The sequence below is a fragment of the Pan paniscus genome, chromosome 1 (assembly GCF_029289425.2).
Source record: "Pan paniscus chromosome 1, NHGRI_mPanPan1-v2.0_pri, whole genome shotgun sequence".
Taxonomy (NCBI): domain Eukaryota; kingdom Metazoa; phylum Chordata; class Mammalia; order Primates; family Hominidae; genus Pan; species Pan paniscus.
In genome coordinates, this window is record NC_073249.2 from 210,513,999 (window position 1) to 210,533,871 (window position 19,873).

Genomic DNA, 19,873 nt, shown 5'->3' on the forward strand with positions numbered 1-19,873 from the left:
CCCTGTTGTCATGGCCATCGTACAGATATGGATATAGAGGCTCACATGAATGCAGCAGCCTGCCCATGCCCACCATCCCAGTCAGCACGGGCTGCCTTAACAAAGGACCGCAGACTGGATGGTTGAAACAGCAGACATTTCTTTTGTCACAGGCTGGAAGTCCAAGATCAGGGGGTCGGCAGGTTGCTTTCTTCTGTGGCCTCCCTGCTTGGCCTGCAGACAGCTGTCTTCTCACTGTCCTCACATGGTCTTTCATCTGTGAATGGGCAACCCTGGTATCTCTGTGTGTGTCCAAATTTGCGTTTATTATTTATTTATTTATTTGAGACAGGGCCTTGTTCTGTCACCCAGGCTGGAATGCAGTCATGTGATCCTACCTCACTGCAGCCTCCACCTTCAGGGATCAAGTAATCCTTCCACCTCAGCCTCCTGAGTAGCTGGGACTACAGGCATGTGCCACTGTGGCTGGCTAATTTCTAAAATTTTTTGTAGAGATGGAGTCTCTTATGTTGCCCAGGCTGTTCTCGGACTCCCAGACTCAAGTGATTCTACTGCCTCAGCTTCCCAAAGTGCTGGGTAGATGGTGTAAGCCATCGCACCTAGCCCAAATTTTCTTTTTGTATGAGGACTCCAGTTGGATTGGATTAGGGCCCACCCTAAAGGCCTCTTTTTAACTTTCTCACCTCTTTAAAGGCCCTATCTTCAAACACAGGCACATTTGGAAGTACTGGAGTTAGGGCTTCAACATAAGAGCAATCCGGCTCATTAAATGGCAGAGCCAGGCCGGGCGCAGCGGCTCATGCCTGTAACTCCAGCACTTGGGGAGGCTGAGGCAGGAGAATCACATGAACCTGGGAGGCGGAGGTTGCAGTGTGCCAAGATCGCACCACTGTACTCCAGCCTGGGTGACAGAGTGAGACTCCATCTCACCAAAAAAAAAAAAAAAGAAAAGAAAAAAGGGCTGTGGGCCCCTTGACTCACTCTGCTGTCTATTCCATATCCAGGCCAAGGGTTTGGTTTGAGTGCCAACAGCTCAGCTAATTAGTGGCCTCCACTCAGTGCCAGTAGCCCACCCACTTTAGGGCACCCTACTATGTGCCAGACACTGGACTAGGCTCTTTACAGCCATGTTCTCAAAAGAGTAGAATGCTTATTCCTGTTGTAACAATGGGGAAACTGAGGCTCAGAGGTTAGATGACTGGACAGTTTTTCTGACTAAGTCTGTGCCCTAGACCTTGGTCACCTATCTGGATGGACAAGGTTGCAAGGATCGCTGCACTGTGTGGACCAGAGCAGAGGATGGGAAGGGTCTGAGAACGTCCCAGAGCAGCACCGATACAAAGGCCGTGTACTAGTCAGACTGTGTGGTGTCAGGTTTCTCAGCCCCATTGCAAAATCTGGGTTGGAGTCAATAGAGGGTCTTACTCTGTTGATCCAGCTGGAGTGCAGTGGTGTGATCATGGCTCACTGCTTCCTGGATCTCCTGGGCTCAAGGGATCCTACTGTCTGAGCCTCCCCAGTAGCTGGGACTACAGGTGCGCACCACCATGCCCAGTTTTTTGTTTTTTTTTTTCATTTTTTTTTTAGTAGAGATAGGGTCTCCCTGTGTTGCCGTGGCTGGTCTTGAAATCCCAGGCTCAAGCAATCCTCCTATCTCAGCCTAGCTGAGTGTTGTAGCTGGGACAACAGTCATGCATCGCCACGCCCAGCTAAGTTTTGTATCTTTAGTAGAGATAGGGTTTCACCATGTTGGCCAGGCTGGTCTTGAACTCCTGGCCTCAGGTGATCTGCCTGCCTCGGCCTCCCAAAATGTTGGGATTACAGGCGTGAGCCAACGCACCTAGCTCTTTTATTTTCACTTTTGATGGTGGAGGAGGCTGGCAGGAGGGTGGTTGGGGTGATGGGATGAATGAGGGAAACAAGAAATGCCCCCACTCCACATAACCCTGCCCTCCCCACAGCCTTCCGCAGCTACTTTGAGATCTTCAATGGCCCTGGTGAGGTGGATGCACAGAGCCTGAAGAATATCCTGCTCCTAATGGGCTTCTCTGTGACGCCGGCCCAGGTGGAGGATGCCCTGATGAGTGCTGATGTCAATGGTGAGTGGCAGAGGGCTCCACTCTGCATCCCAGGCAGGGCCTGCTTCACTGGCTTGAAACCTGTGCAGTTGCATGAGGCTCTGCACCTAAAGGATCCTATGCTTGGTTTAATGCTCTACTGTCACAGTCTAGAAATGCCTTTGTTGTTCTTGTTGTTTGAGACGAGGTCTGGTTCTGTTGCTCAGGCTGAGTATAATGCTGTGATCCCTGCTCACCACAACCTTGACCTCCTAGGCTCAAGCAATCCTGCCACCTCAGCCTCCTGAGTAACTGGGGCTATAGGCGCACTACCATGCCCAGCTAACTTTTTATTTTTTGTAGAGATGGAGTCTTTGTTGCCCGGGCTGGTCTCAAACTCCTGGACTCAAGGAATCTGCCTGCCTCAGCCTCTCAAAGTGCTGGGATTACAGGCGTGAGCCACCGTGCCCAACATCATAGAAATTCTTAACAATTTTTCTTTTTTTCCTTTTTTTGGTTTTTTTTGTTTTTGCAACAGAGTCTTGCTCTGTTGCCCAGGCTGGAGTGCAGTGGCACGATCTTGGCTCACTGCAACCTCCACGTCCCAGGTTCAAGCGATTCTCCTGCCTCAGCCTCCCAAGTAGCTGGGATTACAGGTGTGTGCCAACACTCCTAGCTAATTTTTGTATTTTTAGTAGAGACGGGGTTTCACCATGTTGGCCAGGTAGGTCTCGAACTCCTGACCTCAGGTGATCCATGCACCTCAGCCTCCCAAAGTGCTGGGATTACAGGTCTGAGCAATTTCAGCTTGTACTTTCCTGTGTGCCCCATGTTTTCTGCATTGAGTATGCACTGCTTGATAATCAGACCCAGACAGTGACTTCTAATAACCACGCCTGGGCTGCAAGGCATGGACCTGCTCCGAAGGTCCCTGCCCACCCTACTCCTCTGGCCTCCACAGGAGATGGTCGTGTGGACTTCAAAGACTTCTTGGCTGTGATGACAGACACCAGGCACTTCTTCTGCTCTGTGGGTGAGCAGGGATGAGCCCAGCGTAGTCAGAACTGGAGGAGGGGCTGGGAGGTTGGTTGCGGCGAGAGGAGAGGGCATTCAGGACTGCCCAGTGGTAACGGCAGCCACTATCCCATGTCTCCAGAACAGAACGCCCTGTCGGACATGGCTCCCCACAACCCCCACACTCTACTCTTTGAGATCCTGTCCCTGCTGGTAGAGATGCTGGCCTTACCAGAGGCAGTCTTAGAGGAAATCACAAAGTGAGTGGGGCTGGTTGTTGGGGGTGAAGGGTTGTGGACACAGAGGTGGCATCTAGCATTTTGGCACTGAGAACTTTTGGTAGTTACGACTTTTAGTCACAAGTGAAAGAAACTGGAGGCTGAGGCACGAGAATCGCTTGAACCCAGGAGGTGGAGGTTGCAGTGAGCTGAGATTGAGCCACTGCACTCCAGCCTGGGTGACAGAGTGAGACTCTGTCTCAAAAAAAAAAAAAAAGAAAAAAACTAGAATAAAACTAGCTTAAGCAAAAGGGGAATGTATGGCTCAAATCACTGGTTGGGTCCTCAGGTCTAGTGGGATCCCAGAGACCAAATGATACCAGTAAGGCTTTCTCTCTCCACCTATCCATGTCTGTGCGCACTGGCTTTGAGCTCAGCTAGGCTCTCCCTACAGAGGGAGGGATGGTAGCTGGCGGCCCCGTGCTTACACCCTCCTAGTGCAGCAAGACGAATTCTTTCCTGCAGCATGCACTGAGCAGTCCCAGGAAAGGAATTTGATGGACCCTATCTGGGTCAGAAGACACAAAAGCCTCCACGTGTCTCCAGGGCAGGTGGGTGGGTAGGTAGTGGTTCATCTAAGGAAGAGATAGCCATAGGTGAAACAACATGAACATTCCAGGGCTAGAAGCAAAGGCGAAGGTAGAACAGTCCAGCTGACCTTCAAATAGCAATTTCAGGCCCTCATGCCTCAGAGGAGCCCGAGCCTCCATTTCCTGTCTTTGAAATGAACATATTTTAATGCTTGTTGCTCAATAAATGCTAGCTTTCAGGAGAGGTGGCCGGGTCTCGCTCTGTCGCCCAGGTTGGAGTGTAGTGATACAATTATGACTCACTGCAGCCTCGACCTCCTGGGCTCAATCGATCCTCCCACCTCAGTTTCCCGAGTAGCTGGGATTACAGGCGCGTGCCACCATGCCCGGCTTCCCAAAGTGCTGGGATTACAGGCATGAGCCACCACATCCAGCCAAAAGGCACTTTGTTGCTGGGCAAGATGGTGTGTGCCTGTAGTCTAGCTACTCAGGAGGCTCAAGGGGAAGGGCTGCTTGAGCCCGGGAGTTCGAGGCTGCAGTGAGCCATGATGGCACCACTGCACTCCAGCCTTGGTGACAGAACGAAAGTCCATCTCTTAAAAAAAAGAAAAGCCAGGCATGGTGGCTCATGCCTGTAATCCCAGCACTTTGGGAGGCCGCGGTGGGCGGATCACAAGGTCAGGAGATCGAGAGCATCCTGGCTAACACGGTGAAACCTCGTCTCTACTAAAAATACAAAAAATTAGCTGGGCGTGGTGGCGGGCGCCTGTAATCCCAGCTACTCGGGAGGCTGAGGCAGGAGAATGACGTGAACCCAGGAGGCGGAGGTTGCAGTGAGCTGAGATGCCACCACTGCACTCCAGCCTGGGCAACAAGAGCGAAACTCCATCTCAAAAAAAAAAAAAAAAAAAAAAAAGAATGGCAGCTCAGAACTGCCAGGAGAAGAAAGGGAAAAGCCTGTATAGCTCATCTACTAACACCTTTGGCAAGGGTGCCCCACAGGTGCTTAACTCCCCGACACTTCTGGGTGTGTCAGAGAATCCCTGGGGCAGGAAGCAAGAGGCTCAGGCCTGAGGTGAGACCCGTAGGGTTGTCCCTGTGCAAAGCTAGTTGAAGCCTGTGTGAAAGTGGCCACTGCGGCACCCTTGGCCCACGGTGTTAGTAGACGGCTGGAGTAAGAGGTGGGGCTAAGGCTATGATACAGGGACCCTGTGTGGATGTCTCTTTCACCACTCTTTTCCAATCACTTAGAAGAGTGGCCAGGACACAGTGAACATTCAGTGAATACTTACTAAATGAATGATGTTGTAGTCTAGCGGGGGAAAAGGCAAGCAGTGAGTTAAGAAAATCAAGTGGGTTGCGGGCTATAATTGGGTAACTACAGGTTGCAGGGGGCCTCCAGCGGGAGCCTAGCTACTCTGTAGGGTAGGGGTGGGGATAGGACAGAGAAGATTTTCTGGAGCAGAGAGTCCTTAACTTGAAATCTGGAAGATGAGCAGGAGTTAATTGCACAGATAAGAACTTGCACATCTAAGTAAATGTATCAGTGATAAAATCATAGGTAATCATAGGTAATGCAGTGGCTCACGCCTGTAATCCCAACACTTTGGGAGGCCAAGGTGTAAGGATTGCTTGAGGCAAGGAGTTTGTGACCAGCCTGGGCAACACAGCGAGACCACGTCTCTACACAAAATAAAAAAATCAGCTGGGTGTGGTGGTTGGTGCCTATGGTCCCAACTACTCAAGAGGCTAGGGCAGGATGATCAGTTGAGCCCAGGAGTTTGAGGCTGTAGTGAGGCCATGTTCACGCCACTGCACTCCTGCCTGGGTAACAGAGTGAGACTCTGTCTCCCCACCACGCCCCTCCCCAAAATAATAGGTAACATGTACAAAGCATTTTCCGTGTGCCAGACACCATGCTGCGTGCTTGATGGGCCTTGTTAATTCATCCTTGTTATTTAATCCTACGGCATGTGAACTGTCTGATCTGTTTTACCCAACGGAAACTTGAAGCTCAGAGAAGTCAAGTCACTTGCATTGACAGGGTAGAGAGAACCCCTTCCCTCCATTTTACACAGGGTGACTGAGGCCCAGAGCAGGGCAGTGACTTGCTCATGGTCACAGAAAGGGCTGAGCTCAGACTAGAATCCAGGTTTCCTGACTCCTAGGCTTGTGTTCCTGCTCCAGAGCTGGCCAGAGAGATAGGGGCTGAGGAGGAGAAGGGTGAATTAAACACAGCCAGGCTGAGATGGGTGGGCACTGCCTCCCCAGCTACTACCAGAAAAAGCTGAAGGAAGGCACCTGCAAGGCCCAGGAGATGGAAGCGGCCGTAGGCCGGCTGCGGTTGCAGAAGAAGCTTCTCTACAACCCCCAGCAAGAAGAGAGCTCAGAAGTTCCAGAACGAAAGGTCCTCAGTATCCTGAGCCAGCTGAAGCAGCAGAACTATGGTGAGGGCCCTGGGCAGGGTGGGATGGGCTAGGGTTGGGGCTTTGCTCTCTTGCCCATCTGGTCTCCTTTCCTTGGACCCTCAGGCAGCCAGGCCAAGGGAGCTGAGAGGCCAGTTTCCCACTTCGGGCTTAACTGTGTACATCAGAAAACAGGCTGATAATCACTATTTTCCATCCAGGCCTATGACAATGGCCTCCTGCGTTGGACTCCTCCCCTCCTGCCTTAGCCTGAGCACAGGTTGGTCCCATGAGCCAGGACTGAGAAAGAACAGCTGTAGAGATTAGCAATCCCAGCTCACTGTTTATTGAGTGCCCACTGTGCTAGGCCCTTTGCAGATGCTCTAGAATTTAATACTCATAATCATGTATTTACCCCATTTTACAGATTAGAAAAATGAAACTGACCCGGGCACAGTGGCTCACACCTGTAATCCCAGCACTTTGGGAGGCCGAGGTGGGCGGATCACCTGAGGTCAGAAGTTCGAGACCATCCTGGCCAACATGGTGAAACCCCATCTCTAAAAAATTAGCCAGGTGTGGTGGCAAGCACCGGTAATCCCAGCTACTCTGGAGGCTGAGGCTGGAGAATCGCTTGAACCCGGGAGATGGAGGTTGCAGTGAGCCGAGATCACGCCATTGCACTCCAGCCTGGGGGACAAGAGCAAAACTCTGTCTCAAAAAAAAAAAGAAAAATGAAACTGATAAAGTTCAGCAATTTGCCCAATGCCCCTAGCTAGTGTTTTGGAAAGGGGAGTTTATATCCAGGTCTGACCCCAAAATCTATGCTCTTTCCACTGGGCAAGCCTGCCTCCCTTCCCCCAGGTACCATTTATTAGACTCCTACTATGTGCCAAGTAACAGGATAGGAGCTTTGCAGTCTTTCTAGAGCATGCCTACTAGACTTTGCCAGCACCCATCACAAAGTCCTCTGCTCCTTGTTAAGCTGTCACCAGCTCTTATTCTGTGTGCAGCACTGAGCTGAGTGCTTTGCATATATTTCTCCTTTAATCCTCATCATCAACTTTTGTGAGGTGGGTACCACTATCACCTCCAGCTCAGAAGCTTAGAGAGGTTAAGTGACTTGCCCCAAACCACTCAGGTCATTATGTAGCAACGCCAGGATTTCACTTGAATCTGCCTGCTTCCCAAGGCTGGGCATGCTGTGAAGCATTCCCCCTTCTGCCTCCTTCTTCACCAGCTCCCAACCTGCAGAGCCCCTATGCCCAGGTGCCCTGCATCCTGCTCTGCCCACGGCTGGACAAGAAGATGGTCCGTAGGCAGCCGAGCAACCACTATGCACTAGACCAGTGCACACCCCCTGGCCTGGATCCTGATATCCGCAGCCCCTTCTTCCAGTCAGGATCTCAAGGAAACAGGTAGGTGCCCAGAGAAAGGGCCCCAGCCCAGGCCCTTCCAGATTCTTCCTTAAGAGGCCCCTGGCCTAATGCCTGGGAATCCATCTTTCTAAGAGATCATACCTGAGAGGCTGCTTGCTCCAGGGAGGAGAAAGGGTAAAAGGCGAAGAAGACAAACCTTTGTTGAGGGCCTGTGTACCCAGCAGATTGTTCCACTGAAGCCAGAGTGCTTCTGCTTTCCTGTGTCCAGGACTCAGTGGCACCTAACTGAGTACTCTGAGTTCCCTATGGTTCCATATTAGGACTAGCAGACTGTGCACCTGGGCAGAGGGGAACGTCTCCTGCAGCAGTCCCCCTCCAGGCCGCTGGGGAAGGGAGCTCTGGACTTGGAATCAGGCCCCTAAGCCCAACTGCTGGTTCCACCATTTCTGAGGGGAGGCCTCCTCTCTCTCCTCACTTGGGCATGCACAGATGGCTCGTATACTGGCAGATAGGGAAAGGGCCACATGTCTCCCACCCTTCTGCCCTACTCCTCTCCCCAGGGAACACAACTGACAGCAGAAAGTGGCTCAGCTCTGTGCCAGCTCGAACCCACTGACCCTCTGGAGGCCTGACTCTAGGCAGCTGCTCAAGGCCTGCAGACAGATGGGCCACCAGGCAGGAGCTGCTGCTGGGATTTGCTTTTGTGGCCTGGTGAGCTAATAAACACCAATAACTTCAGCCTCTGTGCCTCTTGCCAAGAAAGGCCCTCAAGTTGTCACCCAGCCACCACTGGGCTCTCAGAGTGCAGGGTTCCACCTCAAAGCCCTGCCCGGGGTTGGGGTTTCTGCTACAGGTGCCCCTGCGTGCAGTCTTGACCTTCTGTGCCTTCTCAAAGCACAGGGCTAGGCCTCTCCTCAGGTGAGCACATCCCCCTCTGGACTGGGAGCCCCACAAAAGCAGCCATTCTCTCTCTCCACTGGCTCTAAGACAGGCCCTGTGGAAGAGCAGGAGGTGGCCTCTGCATGCTCCCCCGACAGAGCCCCAGGACCCAGGGCTCTCATTCTCTGGGAGCCCCAAGAGGGGTGGGTCCTTTCCCCTCAACCCACATACCACCCGGCCTCGTGTTTTACCAAAGACAGTCTTTTCCTGGGACTGGGCAGAGGGAAACCCCCCAGGGTTAAATAAGCGGCCACAGCAAGAGGTAGAGGGCAGGGACTGAAATGAGGACAAAGATCTGACAAGTTTAAAACATGTATTTAAAATACAATTTATAAAATGCTTAATCTGCCGACTCAGGAGCCCGCGGTGCAGGGTGGGGTGGGAGTGGGCAGCTGCCCGCTACACCAGCAGAGTAAGACTGCAGGGGTGCGGCCCTCCCTCCCATGCCCTTCTGTTCAGACACCCAAGGGGCCCATGTGCACCCCTGGGATCACACGACCAGAAAACAGGACCCCAGAGGTTTCTTGAGTCTCTGCTTACCAGGGAGGCTGGGTACAGCCCTGCCAGCCCATCCCTGAGCAGGGCACCCCCAGATGGGGCACAGCAGGGTATGGCTGGGCAGGGCAGGGCTGGGCGGGGCAGATGGGCTCTGGAAGGGGCTGATGGTAGCAGATAGGGTGTTGCCTCCTGCCTGCAGGTGGGGAGCACCCTGATTGAGTGGGCTGAGAAAGGTTGGTCACCAGGCCTGGACCCCCCAGCTCCTTTGGTTATAGGCTGACATCAGAGTAGTGGCTCATGGGAAGCGGTTAGCTGGAAGGTCTGAGGCCTGGCCCATGGGGTCAGGGAGGAGCTGGGGGAAGGGGACAGTACCGTGAAGGCAGATAAAGGGGCAGCAGCCTCAGGTTTCTGCCCCCCATCCCCCTGGGGTTTTCCAAGCCAAAGCCTGCAACTTACTTTAAAAAAGAAAAGGAAAAAAAGCACTTAGGAAAGTTACAGACAACTACCCCCAAAAAATACCCTCCCACACAAAATCCAAACCGTTTCCTCATCTCCCTCCCACCTCCCCCGACACAATACAGTTTCCTGTTTTCTTTCTTTTCAAAAACGTTGCCTGCTACCTCTCCATTTGGGAAGCCCAGGGCATGACTGCTGGTGGGTGGTGACAGGCACACAGTGGGCAAAGCCCATCTTTGGCCAGAGGGAGGTGGGAGGACCAGTCCCTGCCACATCCTCTATCCACAGACACCCACCAGCCAGCCTTTACTTTGGCCTCCCACTAGAGGGTAGTGGGGCAAGAACAGGTGGTCCCAATGGCTGGGCAATCAGCACTTCTGGCCTTCCCACCTGGACTACCTCTATACCCTTCTCCAATTAAAAGGAAAGTCTCACTTTGGGCGGGAAACCACTATTACATGAGGGATGGACACTACACATTTAGAATGTGGACACTTGGTTAGGGCAGTGGAACTATAAAGATAGCAGCCAATTTTCTTCCTTGCCTTCTCCTGAAGGTAATCCTCCCTCTTACTGACTGAAGCTCTGGTTCCAGCTCTGCTCATGGGCAATGCCTGGCTTTACAGTTATAAGGCTGTGCTATGGACTAGCTGCTGACTCAGCTGGCAGCTGGCCCTTCCTCCGGAGGACAGGACGTGGTGGGGCATGGCTTGCTGGGCCTGGCCTACCATTCCCACAGGGAACCAACGGGGGAGTGAGCCTGTGAGACTCAGCTTGCCACCTTGGCCACCACGTGCTGCCCTCATCACAAAAACCACACCAACCACTCCGAAACGTATCTGCTGGTCAGGAGCAGGGAGGCTGTCTGGCTGGCTGAGGGATAAGGCGCAGTGCAACGGAAGGGATCAGGAAGCCTGAGAGGAGCCAGGTACACACAGAGCCGCTCTGGGCAGCTGCCCTCTTAGTCTCTTCCACTTCAAGGAGCCAAAGCAAACCCCAGGCTCCAGGGACAGAGGATAAACTGCCTTCATTCCAGGCCCTCGCTCTGGAAAAAGGGGTGACGGGTAGGCTAGGCCTCTGAGGAACCAGTCTGTCATCAATCTTTGCAAAGCAAAGCTGTTCTTTTTCCAACTTTATTCAGAATGTTCTGCCTTCAAGGTACTGATTGCACACAGGAAATGTACCAGGTATAGTTACTGAGCTGGGGCCACCAATGGAGATGGAGCACTGCAGACCCCTAAGAGTTCAAGCCATGCTGGAGTGGGAAGACCTATCCACCTTCTGAACATACGAGGCAGAAGGCTCAGAGTCCTGGAGGCAGACTCTCTCCTGGTTTTCCTTGTGCTGATGGCAAAATACTAAACAAGTCTTCTCTCCGTCACTTCTAAGCCCAGGGATGCAATCTCACTCCCTGGCACTCTGCTTTCTTCTAGAAGTAGTAAGCCTGGCTGGTAGGGAACCACCCTGAGGGGTATGGGAAGGGGAAGTCGGTTCACTTTCCCTATCTCCCAAAATACTAGAGGTGGGGTTGGCACCCTCCCCAGGCTCTCCGAGCCTACAGAGCTAGCCCAGTCTCCAGGCAAGGCCCAGATGCCCTGGGACTTAGCTCGGGGAGGGAGGTATAGGCATGGGGTGCTCGTCTGTCCTGGCGGCTGCAGAGCCCTGCCCCTTTTCCGGGCGGCAGTAGGAATACAGAAGCTAAGCTCACCAAAATCCTATTGGTTAATGTTTCTAGTGAATTTCCCAGAAACATTTTTAAGTAGACTACCAAACTACCCTTTCTTAATTAAAAATTCATTAAACCACTAAAACCCCTCCCATGCACTTTTTCTTGCAAATCAGATATTTGTATAAACAAACAAAAATAGGAAGAAAAAAAAAAGAGAAAGGATATTTTCAAATGGAACTTACTTTTTAAGTGATGGAGACATGCACTTGGGGGTGGGTGGGTGTGAGTTTTCATTTGTGTTTTGAAATCCCAAATTAATGAGCATGATAAACTGTTATTGCTGGCACTGGCTTTACCCCAAGTGGCCAAGTGGCACTGTCTGACTCTCTGAGTCCTTGCTGGGTCCCCCCAACCTTCCCCTAACCCCCACCCTTTCCCTTTCCATTGACTTGGGACAGCCCTTGTCGATGTGCCAATCACAGTGGGAAGGGGGAGAAGGGGGGAGGTCACAGTGCATGGGGTTCAAGGTCACAGTGGGCGGAGCAAGGGGGATCACAGTGCAAGTAAGTCAGGTCGTTCCCTCTGCTCAAGTCCAGCTGTCTGCCACGGCAGTGCAACCCGTGGCGGACGACCCAGGAGGCGGTGACGGCAGCAACGGCGGCATCTTTTCTTGCCTGCATTTATCTGCGCTGTTTGAAGCCTTGAGACCCATCAGGACCCAAAGGCTGTCTGATCACATTATTGGGCTGCCTGCTGTCTTCGGGTTGGGAGATCCTGGTTGGCCTGAAAGGAAGAAAAGCAGAGGAAGGCCTGAAGAAGGATATAATAGATGTCCCCCATCATTTCTTTATTTTTTATTTATTTTTGAGACGGAGTCTCATTCTGTCACCTAGATTGGAGTACAGTGGCACGATCTCTGCTCACTGCAACCCCCACCTCCTGAGTTCAAGTGATCCTCCTACCTCAGCCTACCGAGTAGCTGGGACTACAGGCATATGCTACCACACCCAGCTAATTTTTGTAATTTTAGTAGAGATGGGGTTTCACCATGTCGGCCAGGCTGGTCTTGAACTCCTGACCTCAAGTGATCCGTCCACCTCGGCCTCTCAAAGTACTGGGATTACTGCACCTGGCCTAGATGTCCCCCATCTTAAAATCAACTGTCCATATAGCTGGGCCCACGTCACTCTGGCTCCACAAGCCTGCTTCTTTGGGAAGCTGACTCAGGGCACCTCCAAGTTGAGAGGCCCCTGTGAGCAGGCAGGGTCGGTGGTGCACATTCACCTCTAGCAGCTACAGCATCCTTTCCCCCTGCTCAGCTGCCATCATGCACTTGTAGGCAGGGGGAGTGCTTGAGGGCCCACTCTGCCCAGAGGCAGTGACCATGGATAGCACATGCTCCGCAGAACCATTTGGAATCTCCAGAATGTTAGGCCAAAGTAAAGAACTGGAAACAAGAGCTCAGCAGAGGGACACATCCCCCGCCCCCCAATTCTTCCCTCCCACTCCTCTCCAAACTCTGCGGTTAACGGTTGACTTGTATGACTATTTTTCCACCCTGGAAAGGTGAAGACTTAGAGGAGGAACAACAAAAAGAACAGGTATCTCTTCAAAATTATGAAGAGCTAGAAAGAAGGTACGCAGATTTTTTCTTCAAGTCCCAGAATACCAAACCATAGCAGCCCCTCAAAGTTAGAAGGAGGCCATCTTAATGAATACTGTTTGATTCGAAAGTGATAAACTTATATGATGCAACCTTTAATACTGCAGAGAAAAAAATGTTAAGAGTAAAAAGGAATTTAGAAAATTCACAAAAACATCACAGTGGGCATACTGGAGACCCAGAAAATATCATCAAAGCACTTATCTGGGGTACTTTCCACTCTGCCAGCCCAGGCTCTCCACATCCTATGCTCATTTACTCACTGAATTGCACAACACCTTGATAAGGTTGGTACTATTATTATCCCATTTTTTCAGATGAGAAAACTAAGGCCCAGAGAAGTCAAGTCGTTCTAAAGAAGAGGTAAGAGGCAGATTTTGACACAAGCTCATCTGTGCCTTCACTCTCTACACAACAGTGCCCCCGGTGACTACCAACCGCAGAGGCAGCATGCCAGCAAACTGCCACCTCCTCCCTGGCAAGGCTTTCAGAGCCCTCTCCAGCCAATGCGGCACAGTGAACTAGTGCCAGCAGGCTGGGGTCAGCAACTGGAGCTGCATGGTTCCTACCCTGACTCTGCTTGCTTCTCACTACTCTACACGCAGCCAGGATGCTCTCCTCTTCCCGGGTGGACTGGGACAGCCATCACTGGCCGGCCCTGCCAGCCACACTCACCTGTCGAGGATGGGTTTCTCCTGCTCCTCCTCGGGGCTGGCGCTGCCCAGGATCCGCTTCCGGGCCTCGGCGTACTCGGCCTCTCGCTGTGCTAGGGACTTGACTGGAAGGGTGGGCCTGCTGGTGGAGTTGGGGCTGCTGACCACACCGTTGCTGGTGGGCCTCTTGAGGATGCGGATCTGTGGAGGGGGCCCCGCGGGAAGGCTATCGTCCTGAATCACAATGGGCACTTTGGGAGGAGATTTGGATTTCCTGCTGACAAAGAGCAAACACAGCTTCACAAATCATGCTCCTGACTAAGGAGGCCCTGTCCATGTCCCACACCCACCTCTCATCACTTTCCTCTCCCTCCCTAATTCTACCCATGATTCTCTGGCCTCTGACCAGACAGCAAAATTTCCACTCCTCAAGAAGGGTGTCCCAAAAAAGCAAGCTTGCGACCAGCTCTGGCAGGCCACAGGAACTGCTCCTCAGCCCTAACCCCTGGCCACAGGGGCTGGAACGCCACCTCATTCTGGCACTTCTATCCCCATGTTCACCACAGCCACATCAACCACTATTTGGCCCTGCAGCAAAACAGTTTATGTCCAGAATTGAATGACGTCAGTTAAGATCCCAGCTTCTCTACGCACATCAGAGTAGGACTGGCTGGTGGGGTGGGAGCCTTTGAACTTGGGGGTCAGCAGTGTTCACTCAGCCAAATCTTCCATCACATGTTCAAACCAGACAAACACTACAAAGGAGCCCACTACGCCATCCCTGCCTGGCATCAAGATTTACCAAGCCACCTTCTAGTGAGAGTGACCTGTGCCTCCCAGAGACAAGCTACACCAGACAACTGAATCCTCTTCAAAAAGCTTCTGAACAGAGAAACCTCCCTTGCCAGGGCTCCCTGGTCTTTTGGACAGCGGCGGGGCTGGAGTGAAGGATGCTCCTAGAAACAGTGCTTGGCAATGCTCAAAAGAAAAGCATTGTCCGAGGCTGGTGGACACGTACATCAAGGCGATGTGTCCACAGGGAGAGGTGGAATGACAAAAAACAAAGAGGGACAACAACACAGGAAGGGAAAGAAACAAAAGCCACAGGAGGAGACAGGAACCCAGGCAGGAATGACCACCCGACAACAGCCACCAGGACCCTACCCAGAGCAGTCAACCAGCTTCTCTTCAGAACCAAACAAGCCTGCTTTCAGGGCCTTGGCTGTCAGGAGGAGTCGGGATTGGAGGAACTGAGCCAGGGTGGATGGAAACAAGTCTCGGGTAGGACACAAATGGTATGGAACGAGGACTGTAACCCAGGGTTAGCATGGTTGCTGAGATGAGCAGACAGACAAGGAGCCAGCAATCTGATCAAAGAGGCAGGGAGCCAGGAAAACTAGCGGGCGGGCAGAGCACCCCAGAGTTTCCTGGGGAATGAGTGTGCAGCCCCGTGAGCAAATCCAGAGAGGCCCTATCCTCCTTCCTGTCCCTTGTACCTATGGAAAACCAACAGGTTCCCTAAGCCCAAAAGCAGAAAGCCGAAGTCAACTTTCACCTACTCTGGAAACACCCTCCTCTGTCGTCTAGGTGGAAAACAGCTATTTTTAAAGGTTTTTTCAAGAATTTCCTAGAATGTTTTCTTCCAGGATACCCTCATAATACCCTAAACCACCAAGTCACTGGGGACCCAGAGAAATCATCTGCCCACACTCCTCATGCCACAGAGAAAGAAACTGATGTCCAGATCTGGGAAATGACTTGCCCCAGACCTCAGAGCAACTGGGGCACTGCCAGGCCTAAAACTCAAGTCTTCCAACTTGTCACTTCCTCACATTGCATCAGATGACCTCACACAGGGAGCCCACGAAGGTCAGAGGCAGGTGCAACACCCCAGCCTCAACCCTAAAGCCTCAAGCCACCACGTCCTGGTCTCCAATTTGGAGGGAAGGGTTTGCTGCCCCAGAGCCTGACATGCTAGGACCTGCTAATCCTAATGGCCAGCTGGAGAACACCACTGACTGCCCGGCTCTCAAACCACAGAGAGCATGAGCCCTCAGACCAGACAGCAGCCTTACCTCTCTTTTTGTGTGATCTTCAGTTTTTTTTCCAACCGTCTGTCTATTTCCTAGAGGAAAAAAATGTATATAAAAAGAGGAAAAAATCTCTCTCAAATAAAAACTTAGTCTTTATTTTTGGAGCTAAGGGCAGTGTCCTTTCTCTAGCCAGGGACATGACTGTGTCCTTCAACATAACAAATGTGGACTAGATTTTGGGGTTTGGGGACCTGATACCCTCTGCAGGTCCATCTCCCTTCTAGCCCCATGGCCGCCATGACAGTTCTAAACCTCACTGTTCAGCTGGGTTCTTTACATAGCCTCCAACCAGTTTTCTGACCTGTAATCTGTCTTTCACAGAGCCACTCATATCAACTTCTAAACCTAAACTTAGGAACACTTACTCTATTTTATGAAATAAAGAGTTGGAAAAAAAATTAAACATAAATCTGATCATGTCACTTGCTACTTTAAACCCTTCAACTGCTTGCAGACCTAGTCAAAGCTTCTGAGCATGCCTCACCCCTACCTTCTTTTACCTTCTGTCTCTGTTTTGCTATCACTAGCCCCCAGAACTCAGCATGCTGTTCCACCTGCCTGCAATGTCCCCTCCCCTTGCAAACTCCCATTGATCCTGCACAACCCAGCCTGGATGTCTACCTCTTCTTTATAAAGTCTCCTCTGATCCCACCAGCATGGTGCATCACCTGGTCCTCAGAATAAACTCTCCCTTTTACATTCTTTATGGTCATATCTAATATTTTAATAATGTATTTTTTACTGTTACGGACTTGAACTCTCTGTGACTGGCACCTACCGAAAGGCTTAGAGTAAAACCTATGCCTTATGTTTGTGGCTTTGGAGGTCCATGGTCTACAAGTGAACATGGGGAACCTGAGGAAGAGACAAGACACCTGAGAGTGCAGCAAGTATTTCTCTCAGAACCAGAGCCTGACAGGTCTTGATTAAAACACCACCACCATTTTAGAGAAAAGCAGAGAGAAGAAAGAGGCTGAGAAGGAGGAGCAGGCGGGACTGCCTTCCAACACGCCCTGGCCTCATCTCTTCAAGCCCTGAGCAGGACATTGGGCTCATGGCAGTCTGAGCCCTCAGCCCATCAGCACCAGCATGCCTATGACACCTCCACACACGCGTGTGAGCATCTATATCCAGGACAGGGGTGTGGGGAGAGGCCGTGCACAGAACAAAGACCAAACCCCCAGGCTGCTTGGCTGCCCTATGGCCTTTCTTAGAAAAAGTCCCACTCCCTCAGCCATCCTCAGTGAGGACAAGATCAACTAGCTCTAATGGAGATGGTGCAAAATTCTGTGTTTTTCTAGAGACAAGATCTCTAACGGTGGTTCTCAACCAGATAAGATTCTGTCCCTCAGGGGACACTGGACAATGTCAAGCCATTTTTGGTTGCCACTATCGGGGAGATGCTAAATGTCCTACAGTGTACAGGACAGCCCCACACAAAGAACTATTTAACCCCAAAAGTCAACAGTGCTAAGTCTGGGCAACCTTAATTTATTAGAATGGGATTTTCAAAGGAGTCCATCACTTGCAAAATGTGAAGAACCACAGCCATAGTGAGGAGACTTTGAAATTTGGTGAGATCTGCCCCATGGCTCAGTATGTAGGCCATTTTCGTAAGTGCTCTGTATTTTCTGAAAATAACTATTCTCAGCCCAGCGCCGTGGCTCACGCCTATAATCCCAGCACTTTGGGAGGCCGAGGCGGGCGGATCACAAGGTCAGGAGATTGAGACCATCCTGGCTAACGCGGTGAAACCCCGTCTCTAATAAAAATACAAAAAATTGGCCGGGCACAGTGGCTCACACCTGCAATGCCAGCACTTTGGGAGGCCGAGGTGGGCGGATCACGAGGTCAGGAGATCGAGACCATCCTGGCTAACACAGTGGAAACCCCATCTCTACTAAACATACAAAAAAAAAAAAAAAAAATTAGCCAGGCGTTGTGGCGGGCGCCTGTAGTCCCAGCTACTCAGAAGGCTGAGGCAGGACGCCTGTAGTCCCAGCTACTCAGAAGGCTGAGGCAGGACGCCTGTAGTCCCAGCTACTCAGAAGGCTGAGGCAGGACGCCTGTAGTCCCAGCTACTCGGAAGGCTGAGGCAGGAGAATGGCGTGAACCCGGGAGGCGAAGCTTGCAGTGAGCCGAGATGGCGCCACTGCACTCCAGCCTGGGCGACAGAGCAAGACTCTGCCCCCCGCACCCCCCCCCAAAAAATACAAAAAATTAGCCGGGCATGGTGGTGGGTGCCTGTAGTCCCAGCTACTCGGGAGGCTGAGGCAGGAGGATGGCGTGAACCTGGGAGGTGGAGCTTGCAGTGAGCTGAGATCGTGCCACTGCACTCCAGCCTGGGCGACAGAGCGAGACTCTGTCTCAAAGAAAAAAAAAAAAAAAGGAAATAACTATTCTCCAGTTGATGGGTGCAGTTCAAGCTGGTTAGCTATATTGTTCTAATCTTGTAAATTCTTACTGACTCATTTGATCTACTGACCAGGTAAAGAATTAAGAATTATTGGCCAGGCACAGTGACAGTGGCTTATGCCTGTAATCCCAACACTTTGGGAGGCTGAGGCAGGCGGATCACTTGGGGTCAGGAGTTTGAGACCAGTTTGGCAACAGGGTGAAAACCTGTTTCTATTTAAAAATTCAACAATTATCCAGGCGTGGTGGTGCACACATGTAATCCCAGCTACTAGGGAGGCTGCAGTGAGTTGAGATCACACCACTGCACTCCAGCCTGGGTGACAGGGCAAGACTTTGTCCCAAAAAAAAAAAAAAAAAAAAAAAAGACTTATTCTTTCTAGTAAGTTAAACAGTGTATCATTATGATGTGATCTTTTTTGTCTTATAATGTATTGTTTCATATTAATAAAGTTGGCCAGCTTTCTTTTGGTCAGTATTTCCTAGAACATAGTTTTTCTCACCTTTCCATGTCCTTATTTGCATCTCTTGTAAACAGTATGAACTAGATTAACCATATGAAACTAGATTTAAATCTAGTCTAACACTGACACCTATCCTGATTGGTACTAACTTGTGTTTAAAATATATTTGGCTGGGCATGGTAGCTCACGCCTACAATCCTAGCACTTTGACTTTGGGAGGCCGAGGTGGGTGAATCACTTGAGGTCAGGAGTTCAAGACCAGCCTGGTCAACAAGGTGAAACCCCGTCTCTACTAAAAATACAAAAATTAGCTGGGCGTGGTATCCCAGCTACTCAGGAGGCTGAGGCAGGAGAATCTCTTGAACCTGGGAGATGGAGGTTGCAGTGAGCCGAGATTATGCCACTGCACTCCTGCCTGGGCAATAGAGCACGACTCTGTCTCAAAAAATATATATATATGTAATTTATTGTATTCTGAGGCACCATCAAATCTCTGGAGGGGCCAGAAAGGCACTAAAATGGAAACCTCTCGCTCCAGCTTGGAACACAGTTGGTGCCAAAGAATGCTGAATGACTGAATGGAAAAGGTACACCAATAATAAGACAACGACCTGGATGTTTTCTGTGAACTGACAAACACAGACACTCACACAGAATCTATGTCCACTACGTACTCTGTCCTGAAAATGACTGTATTGATGGAATTGTATTAATTCTATTAATACCAGTGTTATTACCTGAGTAAGTACTACAGCTCATATTAGTCTATTGCCTATTACCTTTTAAGGGCTTCTCACAAGTAACTTCTTGTTTTAAAGTTTCATACTGTATCATTTCGCTCCACTCTAAATACAAGACTGCCTATTCGAGTTTCTCCATCATAAACAGAGCCTTGACAGCTGTAGAATTTAGAAGCCTTTGAGGGTTGAGACCAAATGCCTTCATAGACCAGGCAAGCAGCCAAACTCCACTCGCACGGAGCATACCTGGGGAAGTGAAGGGGCTGCAGGGCACCAAAGAGCACTTGCCCTGCCTAATGACGGCCAACAAGCTTTGGCAGACAGGGCCAGATCTAGCGCAGAAGAAACCAAATCAGTATTTTTATGGCAATGCACTGAATTTTCCAACTTCACTATGTGAACTTTCACTTTCATATCGCTGCGAGAGCCAAATAAGACAGAGAGAGAAATGGGCCTCACACATTAGAGTGAATTTGAGAAGTCCCATCCAGGTCTCCTCTGAGGAAAGCAAACTGCTTCCTTCTTCCTCTAGGGTTTAAGGAAGATGGACCATCTGCCCAGTTCCAGCACAAGGAGCCTGGGTAGAAGAAAAGCGCTTCAAGAGGACATCGTAGGCCATG

General features: G+C 51.0%; 2 protein-coding genes across 5 annotated transcripts in view; one reads left to right on the forward strand and one right to left on the reverse strand.

Moving 5' to 3' along the window:
• SPATA21 (spermatogenesis associated 21) overlaps window positions 1-8,279 on the forward strand; it is a 34,507-nt gene extending 26,228 nt beyond the window's left edge. The window contains 7 exon segments of the mRNA XM_063594551.1: window positions 1,962-2,099; window positions 3,019-3,090; window positions 3,214-3,331; window positions 6,151-6,326; window positions 7,525-7,702; window positions 8,224-8,232; window positions 8,234-8,279. Coding sequence (XP_063450621.1) covers window positions 1,962-2,099; window positions 3,019-3,090; window positions 3,214-3,331; window positions 6,151-6,326; window positions 7,525-7,702; window positions 8,224-8,232; window positions 8,234-8,279 — 737 coding nt within the window.
• A 619-nt stretch (window positions 8,280-8,898) lies between these two features.
• The window catches only part of SZRD1 (SUZ RNA binding domain containing 1), a 31,191-nt gene continuing 20,216 nt past the window's right edge, over window positions 8,899-19,873 (reverse strand). Inside the window, exons 2-4 of one of the 4 annotated variants that reach the window (XM_003806234.5) lie at window positions 15,617-15,666; window positions 13,564-13,818; window positions 8,899-12,008 (exon numbers count right to left, since the gene is read on the reverse strand). In XM_003806234.5, coding sequence (XP_003806282.1) covers window positions 11,906-12,008; window positions 13,564-13,818; window positions 15,617-15,666 — 408 coding nt within the window. In that variant the 3' untranslated portion in view covers window positions 8,899-11,905. The remainder of the gene's footprint in view (window positions 12,009-13,563; window positions 13,819-15,616; window positions 15,667-19,873) is intronic. The other 3 variants (XM_008951469.4, XM_003806233.5, XM_008951474.3) reach the window with 3 other exon arrangements.